This window comes from Carassius gibelio, chromosome B25, assembly GCF_023724105.1.
Source record: "Carassius gibelio isolate Cgi1373 ecotype wild population from Czech Republic chromosome B25, carGib1.2-hapl.c, whole genome shotgun sequence".
NCBI classification, from domain to species: Eukaryota; Metazoa; Chordata; class Actinopteri; order Cypriniformes; family Cyprinidae; genus Carassius; species Carassius gibelio.
Window position 1 is genome coordinate 17507339 of NC_068420.1, and position 22083 is coordinate 17529421.

Consider the following 22083-nt stretch of genomic DNA (forward strand, 5'->3'; position numbering starts at 1 on the left):
GCGTCATCGCGAATGCGGAATCCTATTGGCTGTTTCACCTGTCAATCAGAATTAAGGGTTTTGCATACGGTGTGCGAGGAGCCAATCGTCTACGGTTATCGACAGAATAATACAAATTAATTACTCGACCTAGATGTTTATTGTTTGGCTTGGTATGGCTTGACTCTTTACGTTTTTTTTTTTAGCCATTTTATGTAAATATAGTTAACAGATACACATAATTTTGAAAGAGCATACAAAGTAAAAAAGAAGAAGGTTTCATTAAAAATGTAAAAGAGCGAAAATATTTGTATTGCATTAGTGAATTTACATTTTGTGAAGAGATGTTTTAGTTTTTATCATAATTAAAATTATATATATATATATATATATATATATATATATATATATATATATATATATATATATATATATATATGTGTGTGTGTGTGTGTGTGTGTGTGTGTGTGTGTGTGCAATAACATTCAAAGAAAATGCACTAAATTACATAATAAAATACATTATTAAAGTGGGTGGATTACTTTTGTAATACGTAGCTTGAATTAAAATGATAAATTATTGCATAAATTATACTTGATATTTACTCTGCACAAACCTTGCGGTAAGATTTATTTTTGAGTTCACATTTAATTATTATTTATATATTTTTATTATCCTGGAAGTAATTACAAAATATTTTGCAACACAGTTGATGGTTGAAGATTTACGATTTTAGTACAGTCTATTATTTGATCTATACATCTGTTACAAATATATAATAAATAATAATTAATATTTTGGTTTTACAAGATGCATTAAAATCAAAAAACGCAAAAGACACAAGAGGTCAGTATTTCCATGGTTTTGCAAGTCAGTCTTTATTTAAATAATGACGTCAAACCGGTTTGCTGTATTCAAATTTGTATTCAAATTTATATATTTTTTATTTATGGTTATTCAAAATGTTAAGCATCATTACTCTGTTGTAATATTTTGTTCAAACAGCTCTATGAAACGCGCTTTTGATATGGTTGATTGTCACGTGGTTTGAATTACTTTTCTCTGCGCTAGTAGGATGATCATACTTTGTTAAATAAATAAATAAAATAGAGATTGGTGGGGCTATTTATATTTCAGTTTTACATCCTTTAAAATGATTTATTAATCATCGAAATGTTTTAAATTACACCTTTTCGTATTAAAAAACGTGCTTAGATTAACGCATCTCAATGGAGATTTTTGTTTTCTGAGCCGTCTATCGCCCTCTTGAGGACGAATCCTGAATTCACACAAGTCCCACCTTCTGTGAAGAGATGGGCCAATAGGAGCCTCTCAAAAGCGAGCTCTGATTGGACAGTTTAAAGGCCCTTCACAAGGTGTTCCAATAATAGCACACAATCATGAGATTGAGGGCGGGACTTGACAGAATGCAGCGACTAAGATCAGATGGTCGTGTTTTCCACACAGTTTTATGTGGGATGGACCGACTGCAGCACAGCGTGAAAACTTTTTCCTCTGGGGCGGTGATCCAAACGGATGAAATCCGCTAATTTTCTCAGACTTTTGCGCTGTAAAAAACACCAAATATAAGAACAGTTCGTTTATATTTAGCAGTCGGAGCTGTATAGTAAGACTTAACACAGAAAAAAAAACCCTGAATGTTGTTTCAGCGTCTTTTTAATTTATTGCAGACACTTTGGTCGTTGTATCATCGGCTCGGACAAAAAGTGGATAACTGTTTCCTACATTTAGTCATAAAGGTAAGAATGTACAGATTTTGCATGCGGAAAAATGTAATACCTCATAGCATTGCTGTTCATACGCATTCAGCATCACAATCTAAAATATTATAATTTTGCATCGAACGTTTTAACAGAACATCAAAATCAAGATGAATATTTCGTGTAAATATAAAAACAGTATTTAAACAGCATGTTTTTAGTATTATACAGACAATCACATCCGTGGACATCAACACAAAATCAGAGTTTATTAATCAAATCCAAAGAGATTTGCTTTTAACACTGGGAAAACGCATGCAATAACACCCAACAGTTAAAAGTCGTTTTTCACTGCTACTTTTTTTTATCCTCCTCTATATGTGTATGAAATTATTTGTTAACATTACCTAAATAACGATGGTAGATCAGTGTTATTTAATTAGTAAATTCTCTCAAAGATTTTGCCTTTTCATTTTTATTCAATTATTGATATTTGAAGGATAGGTCTTCTTAACAAAATCGGTGTTTGACAATTTAAACACGTCTATTTGATGCAATATGAGGTTACTACTAAATAATTACTATGTCATGTAGAATCCATGTTGTCATGCATTGCCATAGAAAGTTGGTTTTGGTGGTTCTAACAAAGATTGGTTATTATTTTATCATATCATGTAAGCAAAATGCTCATTTAATCCAACAAAGTGTCTTTAGTGCATTTTTGTATTGCCATCAAAGTATGCAAATGCTTCACAGTGGGAATGCCTAACTACTTTATTGAAAGTGGTAAGATGAGAGATTAATAATAAACCACTTAGTCACGTTGACACTTCATCCAGTACGCTCCTAACTCAGTTTTTGGCTGGTCCTTCAAAGCTAGCCTGCTGATCACAACCATGGCAAAAGAACAAAGGCAGTATTATATCCAGCTCAACGTGCCATCCAGATGTTAGCGATTCTGCCAGTCTACGTCCTAGCCGTTGGTCGTGGAGGTGGGTTTTGGGGGGCCGACGTTTATTCTCAAGTTTATTAAAGCACCTCAACTGAGACTTGAGACTCAACAAACTCTGAGATTTACAAGAACGAAGGCAGCTTTCGCTAGTCTGTAGTTAAAGACCACATCAGGTAGACTTTTCTTAGGTTGAAGGACTTTGTTTAAAAACCTGGCATGGTTTTATTCCCTTCATAGTTCTGAGGAAAGCTTTGTTTTCCTGTTACCTTCCATGAAAGCTCCTCATTGTTTGGCTAAATGTGACAAACTTCGTGAAAGAATCAAGCGTAGCAAAGTACATTTTAGGACACCCAGGGGATTTAGGAGCAAGATTTGGAGATTTCGCTGTGAATTCACTCGCTTTCTTCCAAAACCTCAGGTTATTGTTTTACTGGGGTGGAGAAAGAAGGTTTGTTTTCCTTCCTCTGGCATCCCAGATGGGAGATTTGGTGAGGACACAGTTCTCCTCTGTGTTTGGCTGACGGGAGGTCTTTCGTGGTTCAGTTTGATTGTGTAGTGGTGTTGTTTGTTTACTTAGTGTTTGATTTGCACCTTCATTTTCCCTTGGGAAGGAACGAGATTCAAAACACGAGGTTTAAATATATATTCCAATACTGCCGTAGGTCACATAAAAGAATAACCAAGAACAAACAGTTCTTCTAAATATAAAAAAAAGTATTTGAACTTTAGTATCAAAACCTGCCATGTTATAAATAACATTTCTTAGCCATATAACTCATGGATGATGGCTACAACTGAAAGTCTTTGATAAGAGAAAGCGCGAAGGGGGCTAGAAACGTCTTATCTCCTGAAGCGCTCAGTGCCCAGCTGTGTGGAATGTGTAACCTCAATGTTATCAGTTTCCATGGTGTAAAATCAAGGCCTAAGTCTTTGGATAACTACCTGCATGCCGTCAAGCCTCAACAATGCCTTAGTCACTAGCTAATCTTTTCAGTAAATTAACAGCGGACCCAAAAACTTCTGTCATCTTTTACTCAACCTGACACTGTTCCAAACCTGTGTGACTTTCATTTGTCTGTGGAGCATAAAAGAAGATGATATGAAGAATGTTTCAGCTGTTTTTGTCCATATTATGAAAGTCTAGGAGCCAAATCTTCCAAGCTCCAATAAGGATCAAATGGTGGGATGAAACTAATCCAGATTACTGTTTTTGAAGCAACACAGTCACATTCAGTGAAGAACTGATCAAAATCTAGGGCTTCATTCACTCGAATTAAAACATTGATCAACCATTAGTCTACCATTTGGTCACGTGACGTGAGGTTTGACCTCGAAAGCTTTGGGTCACATTTACTTTCATAAACTGACAAAATAAGATTGTTCAAAAGATCTATCTATCTATCTATCTATCTATCTATCTATCTATCTATCTATGTGTGTTTTTTGGGGTGTTTTTACTCTTGGAACGGTTTCAGCCGAGGCCTGCAACTAATTATGGGAGAGTGCATAGATCGCTAGTAATTACATGTAGCATGGCAGCTAGTGCAAGCACAACAGAATAAAAGGTTAATCCAAAATAGCTCAGCAATAGTAACAGCACACCATCTTTCCATGAGAAATTAGCTCATTCTCTTTGGTTTTGGATAGACCTCCAAACTTGTATCATTGGTTTTTAATTTGATCCTTTCCTTACAGACTTTAGAGTTTAGCCGCTGCCAAAAGCTCACTTGATTCTTAATAACCCAATGTTAGGTTTTTTAGACATATGCTATGTTAACTTCCCATTTGGAGGAATATTCGGGGGATATTTCTTTTCTATATTTGCTTTTATGCAGTTTTTGAATCAGCCAAATCTTGAGTTTTTCCTGAAGAACTTGTGAGTGTCCATACAAAAACCCTCATCTAGAAATGCCACCCAAAGTTTAACTCTGGGTTAGTGGTTTGTTTAACATTAAGTTTGAGCAATAATATGTTTTGTTTGTCTTAGCAATCACCACAATTTATTCTCTTGGTCCCGGACAAAGCATAAGGAAGACGAGTTTGCCAAATGTTTTTAATAAGCAGGATGAAATGAAATATGTTGTTTATATTTACGCATGAATTTGGACAAGGAGTACAGTGAAATTGGCGGGAAAACGTTGGGTACCTTACTTCGTTGATTCCTGAGGGACAATTCAGATGCCTGAATCAGAAGTATGAGCAATGGTTAGAGGATATTACTCAGTTGAGTTCATTGAGTTAGGCTTATAAAGACAGTCTCAAAATCAACGCTGGTGGAATTTATACCTCCTTCCTGCTTTCTGTCTGCAAACAACAGCCAAAGTCACATTTTACAGTGCAAGAGTTTCATTCACACCATGCTGATGGTCTGAATGCTAATAGAGTATAGGTAAATGATATAGAAATAGGTGATTTATAGACATCAGGACCTGAGAAGAGACATTCGCTGTTTATGAAAGAACTCGGATGCAGCCAATGTGTTTCCATAATGAATAATGCAATCTACCAAAAGCAACGCAAATTAGTGTAGGGTCGCAAACAAACAGAGCCATTGATAATCAGGTGCGTGTAATATACTAACAACACAAGCACAAAGTTGATTAAGACATGCTTTTTGGGGACGTTAAATAATGCCGTAAATATAAAACCAGTAAGTCGACTACCATAAACTATACTAAATCACCTTGCATGATTTATTTACCCATACATTTTGTGACACAGATAGAAACTCCTACAAATGCATATGCAGTAAGTAAATCCAAACAGTAGGTTTTAATGCCAAAGGATTTGTGTTAGTGCAAATTGTAGGTAAATCTGGCCCATAGTTTTCATGTGGAATGATGTCATCATGAAGTCATTGATGGATCTAGCAAATGGACAGTCAGTTCCCAAATACTTCATTGTGACTTGCACAAATGGTTCTTGATTCACTTCTGCAGTGCTCGTTTTAGACTTAAGTGATCACTTGTGCTCAGCATTAAGCGCAGATGATTGAATGGAGCACTCATGGTGAGGCAGCAATCAAATTCAACACAGTCTCTTCCTGATTAAGTCTGGTGGCCTGAACAAAACCATTCAAATGGCCAATATAGCTTCAATACTTCTCAGTTTCTACACGACTTGGACGTGCCTCATGACATTTGCTTGTGCTTCCATGAAGCCTCTACGCCTGAGGTTGTCTTACAAAATACAAATAATCATAATGTGTCACTTTGCCACTATTTTTGCCACTAACTTTTTGTTTTTATTCTGCTCTTGCATTGTGAAAAAGACAACATATACTATGGACTTGTGATCTAATTCTTAGAAGGTCAAACTTTAAATAACACACGTTTTGATATTACATTTTGTACTCTGTCTGATCAGACAACCTTGGTTCTTCTCTTGTGTTTTTGGTTAATTCAGTCAAACATATATGCAGCCGACGTGAAGTCATCCGTTAACTGGGCTTCCTTGATTCAGTGATCGCTCCTGGAAAAATGTCAGAATAGAGTCGGCTGCAGGCCACTTTTGCTTAAGTCAGAAAAGGACACATAAAATGGCCCCACTATGCATCTGACTATTGGCTACAAGACTCCATCTGTTGTCATAGACGCTAAAGGGCAGTAAAAATGAAGGACAAAACTTATCTTCTTACAGTAGGGCAAAATGGAGTGAAAATGGTATGCAGCTTGCAACAAACCTTTGACATTTGCTGAGGATCACACACCTAAATACAGATTAGAAAGAAAGAGTGCATGTTGCGTGACAATTCCAAGTGGAATTTTTTTAAATAAATTTATGGTCCAATTTAAAATGTTATTTGAATGTCCTTGCATTGGCAGCCTGGTTTCTGAATGATTCCAAACCATGTATAAATCAAAAATTAGAAATTTGGCAAGAACTCCACATTGACTGCGGTAGCTATTTGTTTTGTTTTTTCTAATAAGCTCTCTACTTTCCATTTTGGCTCAGACAGAAGAGCTCTTATAGGGGTTCCTCCACACCATATGTCTCCGCGCTAAACCAGAGATATTCAGTGTGCTCCTTTTTACAGGGTCGAAAAAAGCAGTTGAAAAGACACCTATTATTACACCATGTATGCAAACAATTGGGTTACTGTTGAAGAAATGGTAGAATATGGCAATAGAAAAGCCAAGGTCATGGTTTGATTCCTAGGAAACATGTCCTGATAAAATGTATAATGATAAAAACTGCCGATTGAGATTTATGCCATTTAAATTTTTAGATCAAAAAACAAACTATTATTAAGCAAAATTAATGATTTAATTATACTGTGAAAGATATTCCAGAACTGCCTGTTTAAGAATTGTTTTTGTTATTTTTACTATATCATCAATTTTTATTTTTCAATTATGAAGGATTTTTAACTAAAGACTTCTGCTTAAAAAAAAAAAAAAACACATATATGCTAAGCTATATGTTTTAACAACCTGGTTTTTAGTCCCAAAAAGAGTTGTCCTTTGACTGCACATCGTTTTTTGTGAGTAATGCATAATTTTGTGTTGCTGCAGATTTTATTAGCCTAGGACGGGTGTAGTATTTCATTCAGAGAGGAGCTCTGACTTGATGCTGTGGACTTTGGCTGCTGCAGTGCTTTACTTTTCCAGCGCAGTGCCCCATACAGTCAGTAAATCGTCCCTGTCCCTCTGCTGGAGCCAAACTCAAAGCTCAGAGAACAAATTTGTTTTTATATTAGAACTTCAAAGAAACTAAGAGTGGACAAAATAAAATTGTCTGGCATGTAATAAACAATAAAGGACGTCATGGATTATCTTGTAATTGTACGTTCTGACAACATTATCAAAAAAATTGTGGATAAAAATGTATCGTAGCTGTTGAATGTCTTTGGATAGGCCTGTAACGATAACAAATTTTGCTGGACGATAAATTGTCCAAGAAATTATCGCGATAAACGATAATATTGTTGTTCAGAAGACCAGTTTCAACTAATATAATGATAATAACATAATAATGCAGGTACACCTTTTCAAAGATCAATAAACATTTTTATTTTATGGCAGATTCTTAGCAAGAAATATTAACATGTTGACTTTGTGTGGCTTAAAATTAATTAATTTTGTATGTTTGTATGTTATATCTATATATGTTTCTATGCTAGTTAGGGATGCTCATATTGACCGATTAACCGTTAACCGAAAATAAACATTTTGACCGATGTAGATGCCGTTCACATATCGTGTTTTTGGGGTGCTCAAGTTCGTTATTTAAAATGCGGTATGCGCGCTCATAATGGAAACAGCGGTCGCAACACGCTCGTTTTTTTCCAAGCGCGTCCGCACCACATCTATTTAAAAAACATCTAAGCTTTTCAGAATGACGCAAGCGCACCAGGTCATGTGAAAAGAACCAACTCAATCAGCTTCCTTCGGGGTGGAATTCCCCATTGTTTTTGAAAAATGGGGTGCACCCAAACAGAAATTTCCTTGTTGTAACGGATATCGCAACTGATGGATGCTTAGCAACGACAGATGCCTCAGGAGCGCAACTGCCCGATCGCTTTGGAAAGAATGAGAAAATAACACGCCTAGCAACATGTGAATGGCCCCTAATACTATCAGTTAAAGTTGTTTTTTTTGCTGCATGGTAATAATAATAATATATATATATATATATATATATGTGTGTGTGTGTTAACTCACTGGGCGCGTTGACACCGAGGGCCAACCTCCTGCTCTCTCTCGTGAAGCCCATACGGAAGTGACTAAAACTGTAATTCATCAACTGGCCACTTGAGGCTGGCTGCAAAAGGGAGTCAATCCCATAGACTCCCCATGTTAAAATGCCCAACTTTACAGCAGAAAAAAAATATATTTACAGCCTGGTGCAAAAAATTATTTTGGTCTATATATCAATTTTTTATCTGCATTTTTTTATAACTCATCCGTTTAAATTATGTTAAGCATTAAAGTTCTGCATTATTAAGGGCGTGGCCACTAGAGTGACAGGTGGATTGCCGCTGCTGTCACTGCCGTCGCGCTAGGTGGGCGTGGCTTCGGCAACTAGTTCCCGCATTTTTGCCTATTTTTGATTACCCCAGAGTGACAGGCGGTGAAGCACTGCCAAGATAGTGACGGCCCGCTCTGTCCACTTTTGGTTTCAAAAACTCTCTTTGGAAACCTATGTTTTTATACAGTCTATGGTTCACACTAAAAGCGAAGCAAATATTTGCTTCGCATTACTTGTTTTAGAGCAGGGTTCCTCAAATCTTGCCCCGGAGGGCCAATGCGCTGCAGTGTTTAGCTCCAACCCTGATCAAACTCACCTACCTGTGATTTTTTGAATGATCCTGAAAACATTGATTAGCATGCTCAGGTGTGTTTGATTAGGGTTTAAGCTAAACACTGGAAGAAAGTATTTTCGCGGCACATTCAAATACTTAAATTCACTTTTGGTGTGCAGACTGTGCACACACCATTAAGACTCTTTTATGTCACAGTTTGTGTAATATTTTCTTTGCTGAGAGAATAAACTGAGATCTTGTGAATTTTCTCTGCAAAGCTGAAGATTTGCTCAGGCGTGCGTGGTTGCAACCCCTTCGTCCTAAAATTGTACCTGTTCATAGAAGTGGGAGGAACATAATGTCAGGTCCAGCTGGTCTCACTGATTCCAGCAGGACGTCCACACTGCAGCCAACTGTTTTTCGTGTCATCCTCCTCCTCTTCACACCCTCGGCACACCTCCACAAAAAGCACAGAATCATGGCCAACTCGTTTCTTGGAAAATATGCTATTTTGGGACCATGTGTGAGCTGTTGTTTCAAAGAGACTGACTCATTTTTTAGACAGCAGTATCTTGTTTCTTTGTTAAATACAGAAGAAGCGCTGATTGTTCAACTAGTCAGAGATCTGAGGAAGGAAATGTGTCCATCTGGAAGCACAGGGGTCTCCTGCTAATAGCACAGTCATTTCCTTTTACAAAGCTTTCCTGACCATTATAACACTTGTCTTTGTTTCTAGAAAGATGCATTTCAGATTATTGTAAAGTTAATGGTTATTTGTTTAAGCTAAAAAAAAGTTAGAAATTATTTTAATGGCTTTCTAACCACAAATGCCACTTTGTAACCTCATTAAAAGGAAACATTCAGCTGGGAACAAAGAGACGGAACAAATCCTGTGGGAATAAATAATTTGCATTTACAGAAAAAAAAGCAGCAAAACAATAGTTCACCCAAAAAGGCATTTTTGTCATCATTTACTTACCCTCTTGAAATTACATTTCATACCGAATTAGCAGTCTTCTGCTCTTAAACAAAAGATAAAACCATAAGTGACCCACATGTGTGCTATATTTCAAGTCTTCTGGTCCCTTAAAATAGCACCAGAACACACTTGCTAAACAAAAAAAACATTCAGTAATGTGTCTTTGACTTAAAAATACAAATTTAACAAAAGACATTCAAAAACACAAGATCAAATTCATTTCACACTTATCAGTATGAGAATATGAGAATCTGCAGGAGGCAGAGATATATATCATTCCCATGTGTTTCCTAACCCGTGTTGGGGTTGTTGCAGAGTTGCTGTGAGGGGGGTGACGGCTGTACCACTGGACCCCTGGAGCAGGACAGTATGACGTCACAGACCAGCAGCCCCAGATCCTCCAGAGATTGACTCAGGATGGAGCTGAAGGTGTGGGTCGATGGAGTTCAGCGCGTGGTCTGTGGGGTCACAGAGGCCACCACCTGCCAGGAAGTGGTCATCGCTCTGGCTCAAGCTATTGGTAGGTAGTGTCAATTTTGAGTTCCTCTTTTAATGTTGTTTTCCATGTCAAAAAATGAATTGAATGGAAAAGTGCTGACGAAGCTACTTTGAAAGTATTCACAAGGATTAGTTCAACTAAGAATGAAAACTCATAAATCACTAATCCTCATGTCGTTCAAAACTTGTATGACTTTAAAGGACAGTTAACCCAGTTAACACTTAACAATTTAGTGTTCCTGTAGCTCAACTGGCAGAGCACTGCACTAGCAAGCAAGCAAGCGCAAGGTTGGGGGTTCGATTCCCCGGGAACACATGATATGTAAAAATTGATAATCTGAATGCACTGTAAGTCGCTTTGGATAAAAGTGTCTGCTAAATGCATAAATTTAATTTTTAATTTAATTAAATTTTTTTAACCCAAAAATGGAAATTACCCTATGATTTACTCACCCTCAAGCGATCATAGGTGTATAGGACGTTCTTTCAGACGAATACAGTCGGAGTTAATATTAAAAAAAATATCCTGGCTTTTTCAAGCTTTACAAAGGCAGTGATTGGGGGTTAAGATTTTGAAATCCAAAAACCTGCGTCCATCCATCATAAAAAGTATTTAGCATGGCTTAGCAACATCTATATTTACAACTTTATAGTCCACAATCTCTAGCTTTTGCTAACTTTCATACATGCGTTCACAAGAGAGTGGTGTTCCAGAGGACGATGTAGGACGTAGGCGTAGATTAAGTGCCTGTACACTGCTGCCTCTTTAGCCCCGCCCCCCGATTGGTGCGCGTAGACAGAAACCAAATGATAAAGATGGCTCTGAAGACAAATTTTGTTGACCTTGAAGCAATCTTTATCATTTTGTTTTTGTGCAGTGCCAAGCAGTGCACTGGCTTCCTTCTGATGTAAACATTAGGAAAAAGTCGATTAAATTTATTTTTAATGAAGATCCAGACCACGTCAGGAATAACGTCCTTAGTTCACTTCGTTTTACTGCGGATTCGTTTACAAACTAGGCACAATCCGATGCAGGATTTTCAGAAAGATTGAAAATAAAAGAACACTTTGCCGACTATAAAGTGTGAGTAACTGTTTTCATTACGTGATTTCTCTTGATTTGTCTGTTATTACAGATTGTTTGATATGTACTGAGTATTTATGCATTTTTAACCTAAATCGCTGCATACACAATCAAATCAGTGGGTGTTTGAGTCTTCTGAATGATGTTTTCTGATGTAAAAATCTTGATGACATTATCAGAGAACAGTACAAAATAAATGAATTAATTAAATTAATTACCTGATCAAACATGTTCACTAAAATGATTTAGACATCCCAACACACAAGGAGTAACACAGTATGACACAAAAACACTGATAAACAATTCTGTCATGCTACTGCTATCTATTGAAAAAAAGTTCTTTAATGGAGAAGACTACCAAACTAGCAAAAAGCTGTGCTTCTTTTTTTTGTTTGGTTACTCCCCAGCAGTGGCATGGAAGACTTAAATCATGGAAGCTATAGTTGCTTACACAGATGCCATAAATTTTGAGTAATGCGGAAACCATCTGGCATTGAGGTTGAGTAATCATCATCCATTTCATAATTAAAAGAAGATTAAGTATCGGAGAGTTTGTTTTGGCTTTCCAACAGCTTGAGACTAGTTTAACAACTTGTTTAAAGACATCAGCCATATTTTAAGGAGTTTCAAGGAGAGGGCGCGAATAGTTTAGAAGGCTGATTTCAGTTAATTACATCACCAGTGGGACCCAAAGCAATTTGGTTTTGATTCAGACCTGTCTTGGTTGACGTCATCGTTTGAATCTATTTTCAGCTGCACTCAAACAGGTACAATCTAAGGGCCCCCCTCTTGTATTAGTGAGAAACGTGCTGGCGCAACCAAAGTGCCCGCTGACATGGAAAATCTGACTCATTTTACTGAAAGAAACAACTCTGAAGAACACCTCAATCTTCTTTGGCAGCTTTGAAAGTAATTTGTATGTTTTTATTGGGGGAAGAGGGTGTAAAAAATTATAATAATTGCTCGCTTATTTCAAATGTGTATCTTTAGATGAAGAATTATTCTGTCATTTTGCCCTCCAGCAAATTATATGGTAGTGGAGAAGAACAGGAAATGATGGGCGGAAGAGGGTGGAATGGGATTGGGAAACACATCCCTTATATATTTGTGTATTCACATAACAATGATATAAGTCATGACAGATTTAAACAAGAATTACCCTTTGGTTTTTCCCCCTTTAAAAGGTTTTAGAGAAGTAAAGTAATATTACTTTGGGAAAGTGTTTATAATGATATACACTAATGTGAGATTGTAAATCATACTGTTTTACTTTACACATTTTTGCTTTAGGCATGATGCTAAGCATTAGGTAAATTAGTCAACAAAAAATTTTTGAGAGCACCTAACAATTAATTCAACCAAAAATGTAAAATTCTGTCATTAATTATACATCCTCATGTCGTTCCAAACCCACGAAACCTTTCTTCATCTTTGGAACACAAATTAAGATGTTTTTAATGAAATCCGAGAGCTTTCTGACAGAAACTCAACTACCACATTCAAGACCCAGAAAGGTAGTAAGGACAATGTTGAAATAGTCTGTGTGACATCAGTGGTTTAACTGTTATTTTATGGAATTGCAAGAATACTTTTTGTGTGAAAATAAAATAAAAATAACAACTTTATTCAAGGATTTCTTCCGTGCCAGTCTTCGACGCATGTTCACAAGAGTATCACGGTGGATGTGAGTGGTACTGCTGACGCAAAAGCCTGCTTTCTGATGTAGACCGTCCATCTCTCTTTATTCATCTGTATATTCTGGTTCAAATAAGTAAGGCTGGGCAAAAAAATTGCAAGTCATCCTCTCGAAATCTTAAGACATCTTAATGTTTAATGTACACTGTGCATCTTCTGATTGTAAACAATGCACAGCAAATCCCGGTTCTACATCAGAACGCCTGACATGGAAGAGAAGAAATTGTTGAATAAAGCTATTATTTTTGTTTTCTTTGTAAATTTCTTGGTAAACATTCCCTTTAATACCTACTGTATGGCTTGTTGGTAATCTTGTTCAGCACTGTAATCCTTGTTCTTTTATAGGTCGCACAGGACGGTATACATTGGTTGAAAAATGGAGGGACACCGAGCGACATCTCGTTCCTCACGAGAGTCCAGTGGCCTCTCTGAACACTTGGGGGCAGTATGCCGGTGACGTGCAGTTTATCCTGCACCGCACTGGTCCATCTCTCAATGAGTACCCCTCAACCGAAGGTCTGAATCGTCGGGGCCCAGAGCGTGGCTTGCATCGGCAGAGCCTTCCATTGATGGCCAAGCTGCGAGCTCCAGGTGACCGTTCCCTCTGTCGGCGCGAGCCACGGCGAAAGTCTCTGACCTTCACCGGTGTGCCCCGCAGTCTGAGGGACATCCTCAGTGGAGGCAGGCTCAGTGACAGTAGTGCCAAACAACGAGAGGTTTTAGTGAGAAGTGCTCACAATTCACCGTCGATGTCCCCTCGGTTATCAGGCCACCGCGTGAAGGATCTTTCCCAACTGGTGAGACTGCAGAGGGAGACTCTTTCGGTTCTAGACAGCAGGATAGAGGCGTACGAGGCAGAGCTCCGAATGTTGACTGAGAAAAGAGCTGGACTAGAGGACGACGAACTGTATGTGAAGATGACAGAGGAGGTTTCAAGTTTGGAAAAGCAGGTGCGAAGGAACAAGGTGGAGATTGAGGAAGAGGAGTTTTGGGCGACTGAGCTGGAGATTGAGCGGGAGAGCGAGAGGCAGCTGCAGGAGCACCTTCAGGAGTTGAGCAGTCGGCTGCGCGGCTGTGAGGCGGATCTGGAACAGCGGCTGATGTCTCTGCAGGGCGTAGAGGCAGGAATAGAGGCTCAAAAGCAACATAAGGAGATCAGAGAGAGCCAGCAGGCCAGTGAGGGGGAAGTGAAGGCTAGACTCCAGAGAGTGAAATCAGAACTCAAGGCTCAGGCTCAACACACGGCCCAGCTTGAAAACAGCTCAAGAGCAGTGGAGCGCTCACTGGCTGAGTCATGCAAGAGACTGCAGGTACGTCAAGTTTAACAAACAAAAGTTTGAGTAATCCATATGAAATTTTGAAATTGAAGACTACAGTGGTAATCACTGGTCTTGTGCCAGAGATTGTTATTAAAAAGATAAGCATTGCTTTTCACAAGAGATGGTCATTTTGGTAAATTTTTTCGACCGACAGTCGTTACTTGTTATCAGAACATTAACTGTCAACTGATAAGATTAGAATAATAAATTATTATTTAATAAATATAATGGAGTGTCTGTGACCCATTAAACATACAAAATACATTTTCACAGGGTTAATTTTAACGTGCAAACAGCAGCATACAGAACAACAGAGCAAAAACAGAACCTGGATTCACACATCGTCAAATTATCACATACCGGCAGTGCTTCTGAGAACAAAGAAAAACAGAATAAAATTACAAATAAAAATAATAAGATAAATAGGCCTACACTAAATATTTTTAAATTCAATTTCAATAATAATGCCGCTCCTGCTGAATTTCTGACCATTACCGCCAGTTCCCGCATTGTGTGTGTTCCACTCCCGTGATTTTTGTGGCCGCTCCCGCAAACATTCTTATATTGCTTATCATTTTTACGCTATCAGTATGCGGGTATTGATATCTCTTTTGAATGCGCACTCACTGTTCACTTTCGATTCACCTGCTGAGCAGCAAATACTCCAGCATGGTCTGCAGTCATCTATCCTACCCTCGACCCGTGATCAGTCAAGCTCGTGTTGGATGCAGGGTTGCAAAGTTCGCGTTTTTTCCACGGAATCAGGCTACTTTTCCCCGCGTGTAAACTAATAAGTATAGCATACTTTTCTTTCACCATGCAGCAAACTTAATTGAGATACTTGGGGGGAAATATTTTTTTAAAAAAAATTACGGATGGTATTAATCATTCATTTATTTTACTTCCGGTTAAAATGAACATTCCTACTTTTTACCAGTATGTGTTGTGTTGGCTGCAAAGAAGTCTACAATACCTGGATAAAACTGTTAACTATGGCTGCGTTCCACTCCACTTTTAGACACGCACTCGCAAACTTCCCTAAGCACTTCCCCTTTGGGGGAATACCTGCTGCCATTTTGAAGTGCATTCCACTTCGGGAAGTTTATATGGCCTGACCCTCGACCCCTTGATTTTGACAGCGGGAGCAAGTCTGCTTCATATGCATACTTCAGGCTGCTCCATAGACCACAATGCAACACAATTGTTACGTCATTGCAGATCACGTTTAATTTATCCCCACCCCAAACTCTAATATATAGATTTGTATCTTCTTATATATATATTTATAAATGCCCAAGCATACCACATTCCAGTTCAGCCCATTGCAAGGGTTCCACGGCTCCACCTATAGTGGGCACCAATCCAGCGTAATCAATAATGTACCTCCAAGTAAATGAGACGGAGGGAGGTTTGCAAGTGAAGGGCTTGAATGCAGTCTATTTCTGTTTATTTCAGAAATTGGATGGTGCAGGTTGCCCTAGAAGTGCCTAAAATTAAAGGCTAAAATACACTACTAAACAGTTTGCTCTAATTTGCAGTCTGGATGAGTTGACACTAGTTTTCAAAGTTGACAGATGTCAGAGCCATTCTTCAGATTTTATTACTGCGCCAAGATCGAAGTGCTGCAAAGTGCTCTCCATACATCTTAGTCATCATTTTTATCCGCTTAGGAAATCACCACATTTAATTTTGTCACCATACTTGTGTAACTACTCATGTAACCTTCTTTGAAAAGGCAAAACATGGAAGTGTTTGGTAGCTTCTAAATTAATCCCTGTTTGGATCCTAAGGAATGAATGGTGCTAAGCTAAATGCTAACATAGTGGTGTCGCACGCTACAACTATTGAGTGCACGCACTGAGACGAGAGGTACATATCGACTCATCTAAGTTAAGGGAAGAACATAGTGGAATATGGAAAAACGTTTTTGACATCATGACATGGTGACAATGATGATTAGCTGAAGGCACCACACGAATCAAGGTGCCAACATTAGACCTTCATTAGCGACTAGCCTTAGCTGTGATTTTAAAGGCAGCAGGGAGGATTTCCATTTCACGCTTTTAAGAGCCATCCAAAAATATCTGCATCTACCAGCAGGGACTCGATCGAGCAAAACGGCGAAAACTTGACCCTGTGGTTTTCTCCACAAGGCTTCTTAAGAAGTTAAACCAGCAAAATGCTGGAGAAGGTTGACTAGCCTCAACAAACGACAAATGGTAAACAACGTAGCTGGTTGAAGTACACTTTAACTAGACGAGTTCCAAACCAGCATTCACTAACAAAAGTCATTCATGCTGGTCTTAGCTGCTTAAGAATTTCTAAATCTAAAATATTTCTCACTTCTTGCGATTGTTGTGAATGCAAGTACATTGGAACATTTTTACTCTTTATAAGCCAGTCGTTACTGCATTGCTGCAGGCTGAGTGCCAGTTGCAATACTACACAAACATTTCATTAGCACCTTCTTCACCCACCCTCTCTCCACCAGGAGAGTCATTATGAACTGGAGCAGCTCACCAAAGAGTTGAGGCAGGTAAACCTCCAGCAGTTCATACAACAAACCGGCACCAAAGTCACTGTTCTGCCCGTGGAGCCTGGTGATGATGACTCCAGCAGCACAACAGATGATAAAGGTATTGCTTTTAGTGCTGACAATATATCTAAAGCCCCAGGGATATGCTCCATGCAGTGTGGATTCTGTTAATATGAGACCTCAACCATAATGAGTAACAAGTCTATTTTACAAGTGTCAGTAATGGCCAGACCGCATCTGTTTTTAATTTAGTGCAGTGCCTTTTCACTTACATATCTAGCAAAAAACTGCTGGCCCATGTAGGGCCGAGTTAAAAAGTATTTTCCTGCCGAGCTTTTGCGTGATCCTGCTTCATTAGTGCTGTGACAGATTATAGTTGCAATGAGGGACTCAGCGGTCTTGTCTGTCATTCGCCTTGTCGAGTACAAAAATCTGTTGTTTCTTTTTTACTGCTGACGTCAAGCCTGGATGAAAAATATCATTGCCTTTGCAAGCCTTCAAAGTGCTTTTTCTGTTTTTGTTTATATTAATAATCCAAAGTGCCACCTTGTGGTTAGAGTTGTTTTTGTACAGTTTGAATATTAGCGTACTGCATGCAGCCTGAATCTGATCGAATAATGAGTCAAAATCACAGATGATATTATTTCCAGCTTATTTCGTCACACTAGAAATAAGTAAACTGCATTGCATTGTGGATAGTGCATTGTGCTCCGTTGTATTTGCATATTCTATGCATTCACATTACATGCATTGTATCCATACTATATACCACAGGAATAGTATTATGGTGATATGATATTCCAAACAAGCAACTCTTATTGGAATTAAGCAAAGATCTATGGAAATATATTTGGTCAAGACTACACTAATTTAGTTTATATAGAGCCTTTCAATCCCTGTAAGCCCACTGAGACATTATACAAAGTTCTTAAATTAAGTTGTTTTCTTTCATTTCCCAGACTTTGCTGCATTAACTGGCTCACTGAAACGACCGGGTTTATCTCATCCAGAGGTTGGCGGGATCCGTGGACTCCATAGTCCGATCTTCTCAGGGTTAAATCCTGAGGGCATCTACGTCTAAGGACCACTTTTTTTCTTCTTTTTTCCCCCCTCTTCATATATGTTTGAGACTGAATACATTTTATTTGATGCTAATTCAAGCAAAACCGACAGCCGATGTGCTCAGCATGAAGGAGAACTCCAGTGGCCTCATGAACACCTCTTAAGCAGTTTTCAGTTTCCTGTCAGACTCAGAATACTTGATCTTGATCACAAAGCTGCATACCATTTCAAATACAAACAGTACGTGTGCTGATTTTCATAGTATCATTGTAGTGTCTAATGTTAGAAAGTGATATCTGTAACCAGACATGGGGACTTGTGACTTGGTGACTTGGACTCGAGTCGACTCGAGTCGCTATTTTTAGGACTTGAGACTTGACTCGGACTTGGAAGTTAAAGACTCGGGACTTGACTTGACTTGAGACACGATGACTTGAATGACTTGAGTGTTAATCACATCATGTTTTCAGTTTGAATATAAAATATATAAATTATTTTTTTAAATAAAGTTGATTACTCAGCTGGAGCGCAGGCTGAGAATAGCGTCGTGACTGGATCAGGACACTATCATCAGTCATGCCCTCTCTACCTTACACACACCACGCCCACTTAAATCAGATATCACATCACATCGACATGTCAGCCTGAGAGGTACAGAGGGTCATCGCTTTTGTCTTCAATAGTTCGCGCCTAAAAACGCGTGGAAAACGCTAGTCGCGCCGCTTTCTCCTTCTTTCCAAAGCGCTCGGACAGAAGTGCTCCTGGGGCGTCTGTCGTTGCTAAGCATCCATGACACGCTCTCTCTCAATGAAGATGCGGAAATTTCAGCAAAGTATAAATGGATTTGCAGCACTAAAAATCGCTCGCAGTAGCTCTGCTACTAAATTCATTTCAAAATGGCAATTCATATACAGCTATGAACAGCTGTTCCTTCATTTTAGCTGAGCTTTCAACGTTGATACGGGAAAGGATGAAGCTGATTCGTTAGTTATTGTCACATGACCCGCGGTGCGCTTGCGGCATTCTGAAAAGTTTAGATGTTTTTAACTGGATGCGGTTAATACCGCGCGCCTACATTGGAAATAACGAACTTGCGCGCGCAAAAGACGTGATGTGAACGGCCCCGAATATTTTGTTACCTTGTCTTTCTCATAGAGCAAAACAATTAATCAGAAAAACTAATGTAGCTGCCGCGATTACCCAATCATGAGAAGTGCATATATATATATATATATATATATATATATATATATATATATATATATATATATATATATATATATACAGTACAGAATATAAATATGACGTATTTTAAGTTGTTTCATACTTTTTTGTTATGTACAGTACAGACCAAAAGTTTGGACACACCTTCTCATTCAAAGAGTTTTCTTTATTTTCATGACTATGAGAATTGTAGAGTCACACTGAAGGCATCAAGGGCTATTTGAGCAAGAAGGAGAGTGATGGGGTGCTGCTCCAGATGACCTGGCCTCCACAGTCACCGGACCTGAACCCAATCCAGATGGTTTAGGGGTGAGCTGGACCGCAGACAGAAGGCAAAAGGGCCAACAAGTGCTAAGTATCTCTCGGGGAACTCCTTCAAGACTGTTGGAAGACCATTTCAGGTGACTACCTCTTGAAGCTCATCAAGAGAATGCCAAGAGTGTGCAAAGCTGTTATCAAAGCAAAAGGTGGCTATTTTGAAGAACCAAGAATATTACATATTTTCAGTTGTTTCACACTTGTTTGTTATGTATATAATTCCATATATAATTCCACATGTGTTAATTCATAGTTTTGATGCCTTCAGTGTGAATCTACAATTTTCATAGTCATGAAAATAAGAAAACTCTTTGAATGAGAAGGTGTTTCCAAACTTTTGGTCTGTACTGTACATAACAAAAAAAGTATGAAACAACTGAAAATACGTCATATTTATATTCTATACTCTGAGAGAGAGAGAGAGTGTGTGTGTGTGTGTGTGTGTGTGAGAGAGAGAGAGAGAGAGAGAGAGAGAGAGAGAGAGGAGAAATGTAACAGTTTAATGTTGTATGTAAACTGTGTTTGAGAGAGAGAGAGAGAGAGAGGTGTTCAGAGAGGAGTCTGTTGGATGTTTAGCTGTTATTTGTTTTATGGACTCAATGTTGAAAATGTAAAACATTTCAAACACTGTTGGCAGAAGTGAAAAATAAATAATTTTAGGAAGTTACAATTTTGTTTGATTCCATGATGTATTTTACTGAACATGAGTATTTACAATGCAAATCCAAATTATTTTAATTTACTGACAGTTACTTATATCTTGTCTTTTAACTTTATTAAGATCAGATTCTGCAGGTAAAATAACAATATTAAGGTGACTTGACTTGGACTTGACTTGACATAGCTTGTGACTTGACTTGACTTGACTTGCCCAAGAAAAAAATACTTGGGACTTACTTGAGACTTGAAGGTTAAGACTTGAGACTTACTTGAGACTTGCACATGTGTGACTTGGTCCCATCTCTGTCTGTAACCTTGTCACATAAAAACAAGCAGATGAAGGATGAATAACTTTGGAAGCATAAATATATTTTTTTATTCTTATTTTAGCCTCTGAAAACATTTGTATGAATGTGCAACTTTCACATTTGTGTTTACTGTTAGTGGAGCTCAATCTGACCTGTGAGATTTAGTCTTTGTTTTTTGTTTTGTTTTTTCCATTTCATACTGATTTATCAATTTGTGTAAGTGTATTAATGTTGAGCCAAAGACAATCACTTATTTTAGTTGCAATGTGTTACTGCATGACTGCAAAATATTGTACTCCTTGCTTTAATTTGCCAGTGTCATTATTGTCGAAGTATGCATAAAATGTAACAGATACTGCTTGAAAATGTACTTTTACTCTTAAAGGAATAGTTCACCCCGAAATGAAAATGTTCACGCTTCTATTCGAATTATTATGACTTGGGAGATATTAAAAAAAAAATGTTTTAATGGAATTTTCATTTTGGGTGAACTATATCTTTAATATTATATATTTGCTATATACAATGTGGTTCAATATATGAAATCACAGCTGTTTAGCTGAAAGTAGTGCCTTTCTGAAATTCAAGCCATGTTAGGATCAACTTTTACGATGGTGCAAGCATGCTGAGTCTGTGAATTTAGATGATATAAAATATATTAAGACGTTTTATGCTCAGACTTTGCTCATATTGTGTCTTCTAAATATGGCTGCATTTAATTTCAGAAGATTTTTAGGGGCATTTAAACTTTTTTTTGTTGTTTTTTTTTTTTCTACTGTCAAGCATGTACCATATTTGTTATAAACTTAGAAAAGCTTCATACAAACCCTTAAAAAATCTATATAGTACTGTGAACTACTATTAAACACTAATCACCCCGTATGGATGCTTCTTATTTTACAACATAACTCTTTTGAATATAATATACAAAGTCAAGTGTAACATCAAGAGAACAGAATTGGCACCTGATTAAAAAATGATCGTTGTGTAAATACAATTATTTCATAATTTACCTTTGCTGATTTGAAGGTCTCTATTTGGGTTTCACTGAATCCAAAATCTGAAAGACTGTCAAGTGAATCCTCAGAGAAGCCAATAACATCACCTGAGAAATTTACCGCAGCATCTTACTGGGACGAGGAAGAGTCTATTTTAAGGACTTGCTGACAGCTTAATATCAAGAATATGATATTTATTAACAGACTGAACAAGAAAATTGTTTGTCTTAACATCAACTCACACACCCAATCGACATTCCTTCAGGGGGCGCTGTAGCTCTCTTATTTAACACTTTAAAAAAAAAAAACACTATAAATATAGATTAGCAGAAATCATACCATGTGTCATACTCACAGGGACAGTATGCTTGGAAATAATATTTAATATCTTCCATTGCATTCATTATTTATAGTGCACCAGCCACCCGATACCATTAAGATTTGTGCTTATGATCAACGTACTTTTAGTGTCTCAGCTTTCAAAATCAGTTTTATAGTGGAACACA

At 37.8% G+C, this 22083-nt stretch overlaps 1 protein-coding gene across 1 annotated transcript; it reads left to right on the forward strand.

The window, feature by feature from the left end:
* Positions 1–1457: 1457 nt before the first annotated feature.
* LOC128014640 (ras association domain-containing protein 8) lies at positions 1458–21461 on the forward strand. The gene is made up of 5 exons (XM_052598321.1): positions 1458–1739; positions 10191–10395; positions 13498–14462; positions 16963–17107; positions 17967–21461. Exons 2-5 carry the CDS (start codon positions 10293–10295, stop codon positions 18086–18088), a joined length of 1335 nt encoding a protein of 444 aa, XP_052454281.1. The 5' UTR covers positions 1458–1739; positions 10191–10292; the 3' UTR covers positions 18089–21461.
* Positions 21462–22083: the final 622 nt, after the last annotated feature.

Coding starts and splice junctions, on each gene's coding strand:
- LOC128014640 (XM_052598321.1), top strand. CDS start 10,293: ATGGAGCTGAAGGTGTGGGTCGATGGAGTTCAGCGCGTGGTCTGTGGG. Junction 10,396..13,497: donor CGCTCTGGCTCAAGCTATTG/GTAGGTAGTGTC, acceptor GTTCTTTTATAG/GTCGCACAGGACGGTATACA. Junction 14,463..16,962: donor AGTCATGCAAGAGACTGCAG/GTACGTCAAGTT, acceptor TCTCTCCACCAG/GAGAGTCATTATGAACTGGA.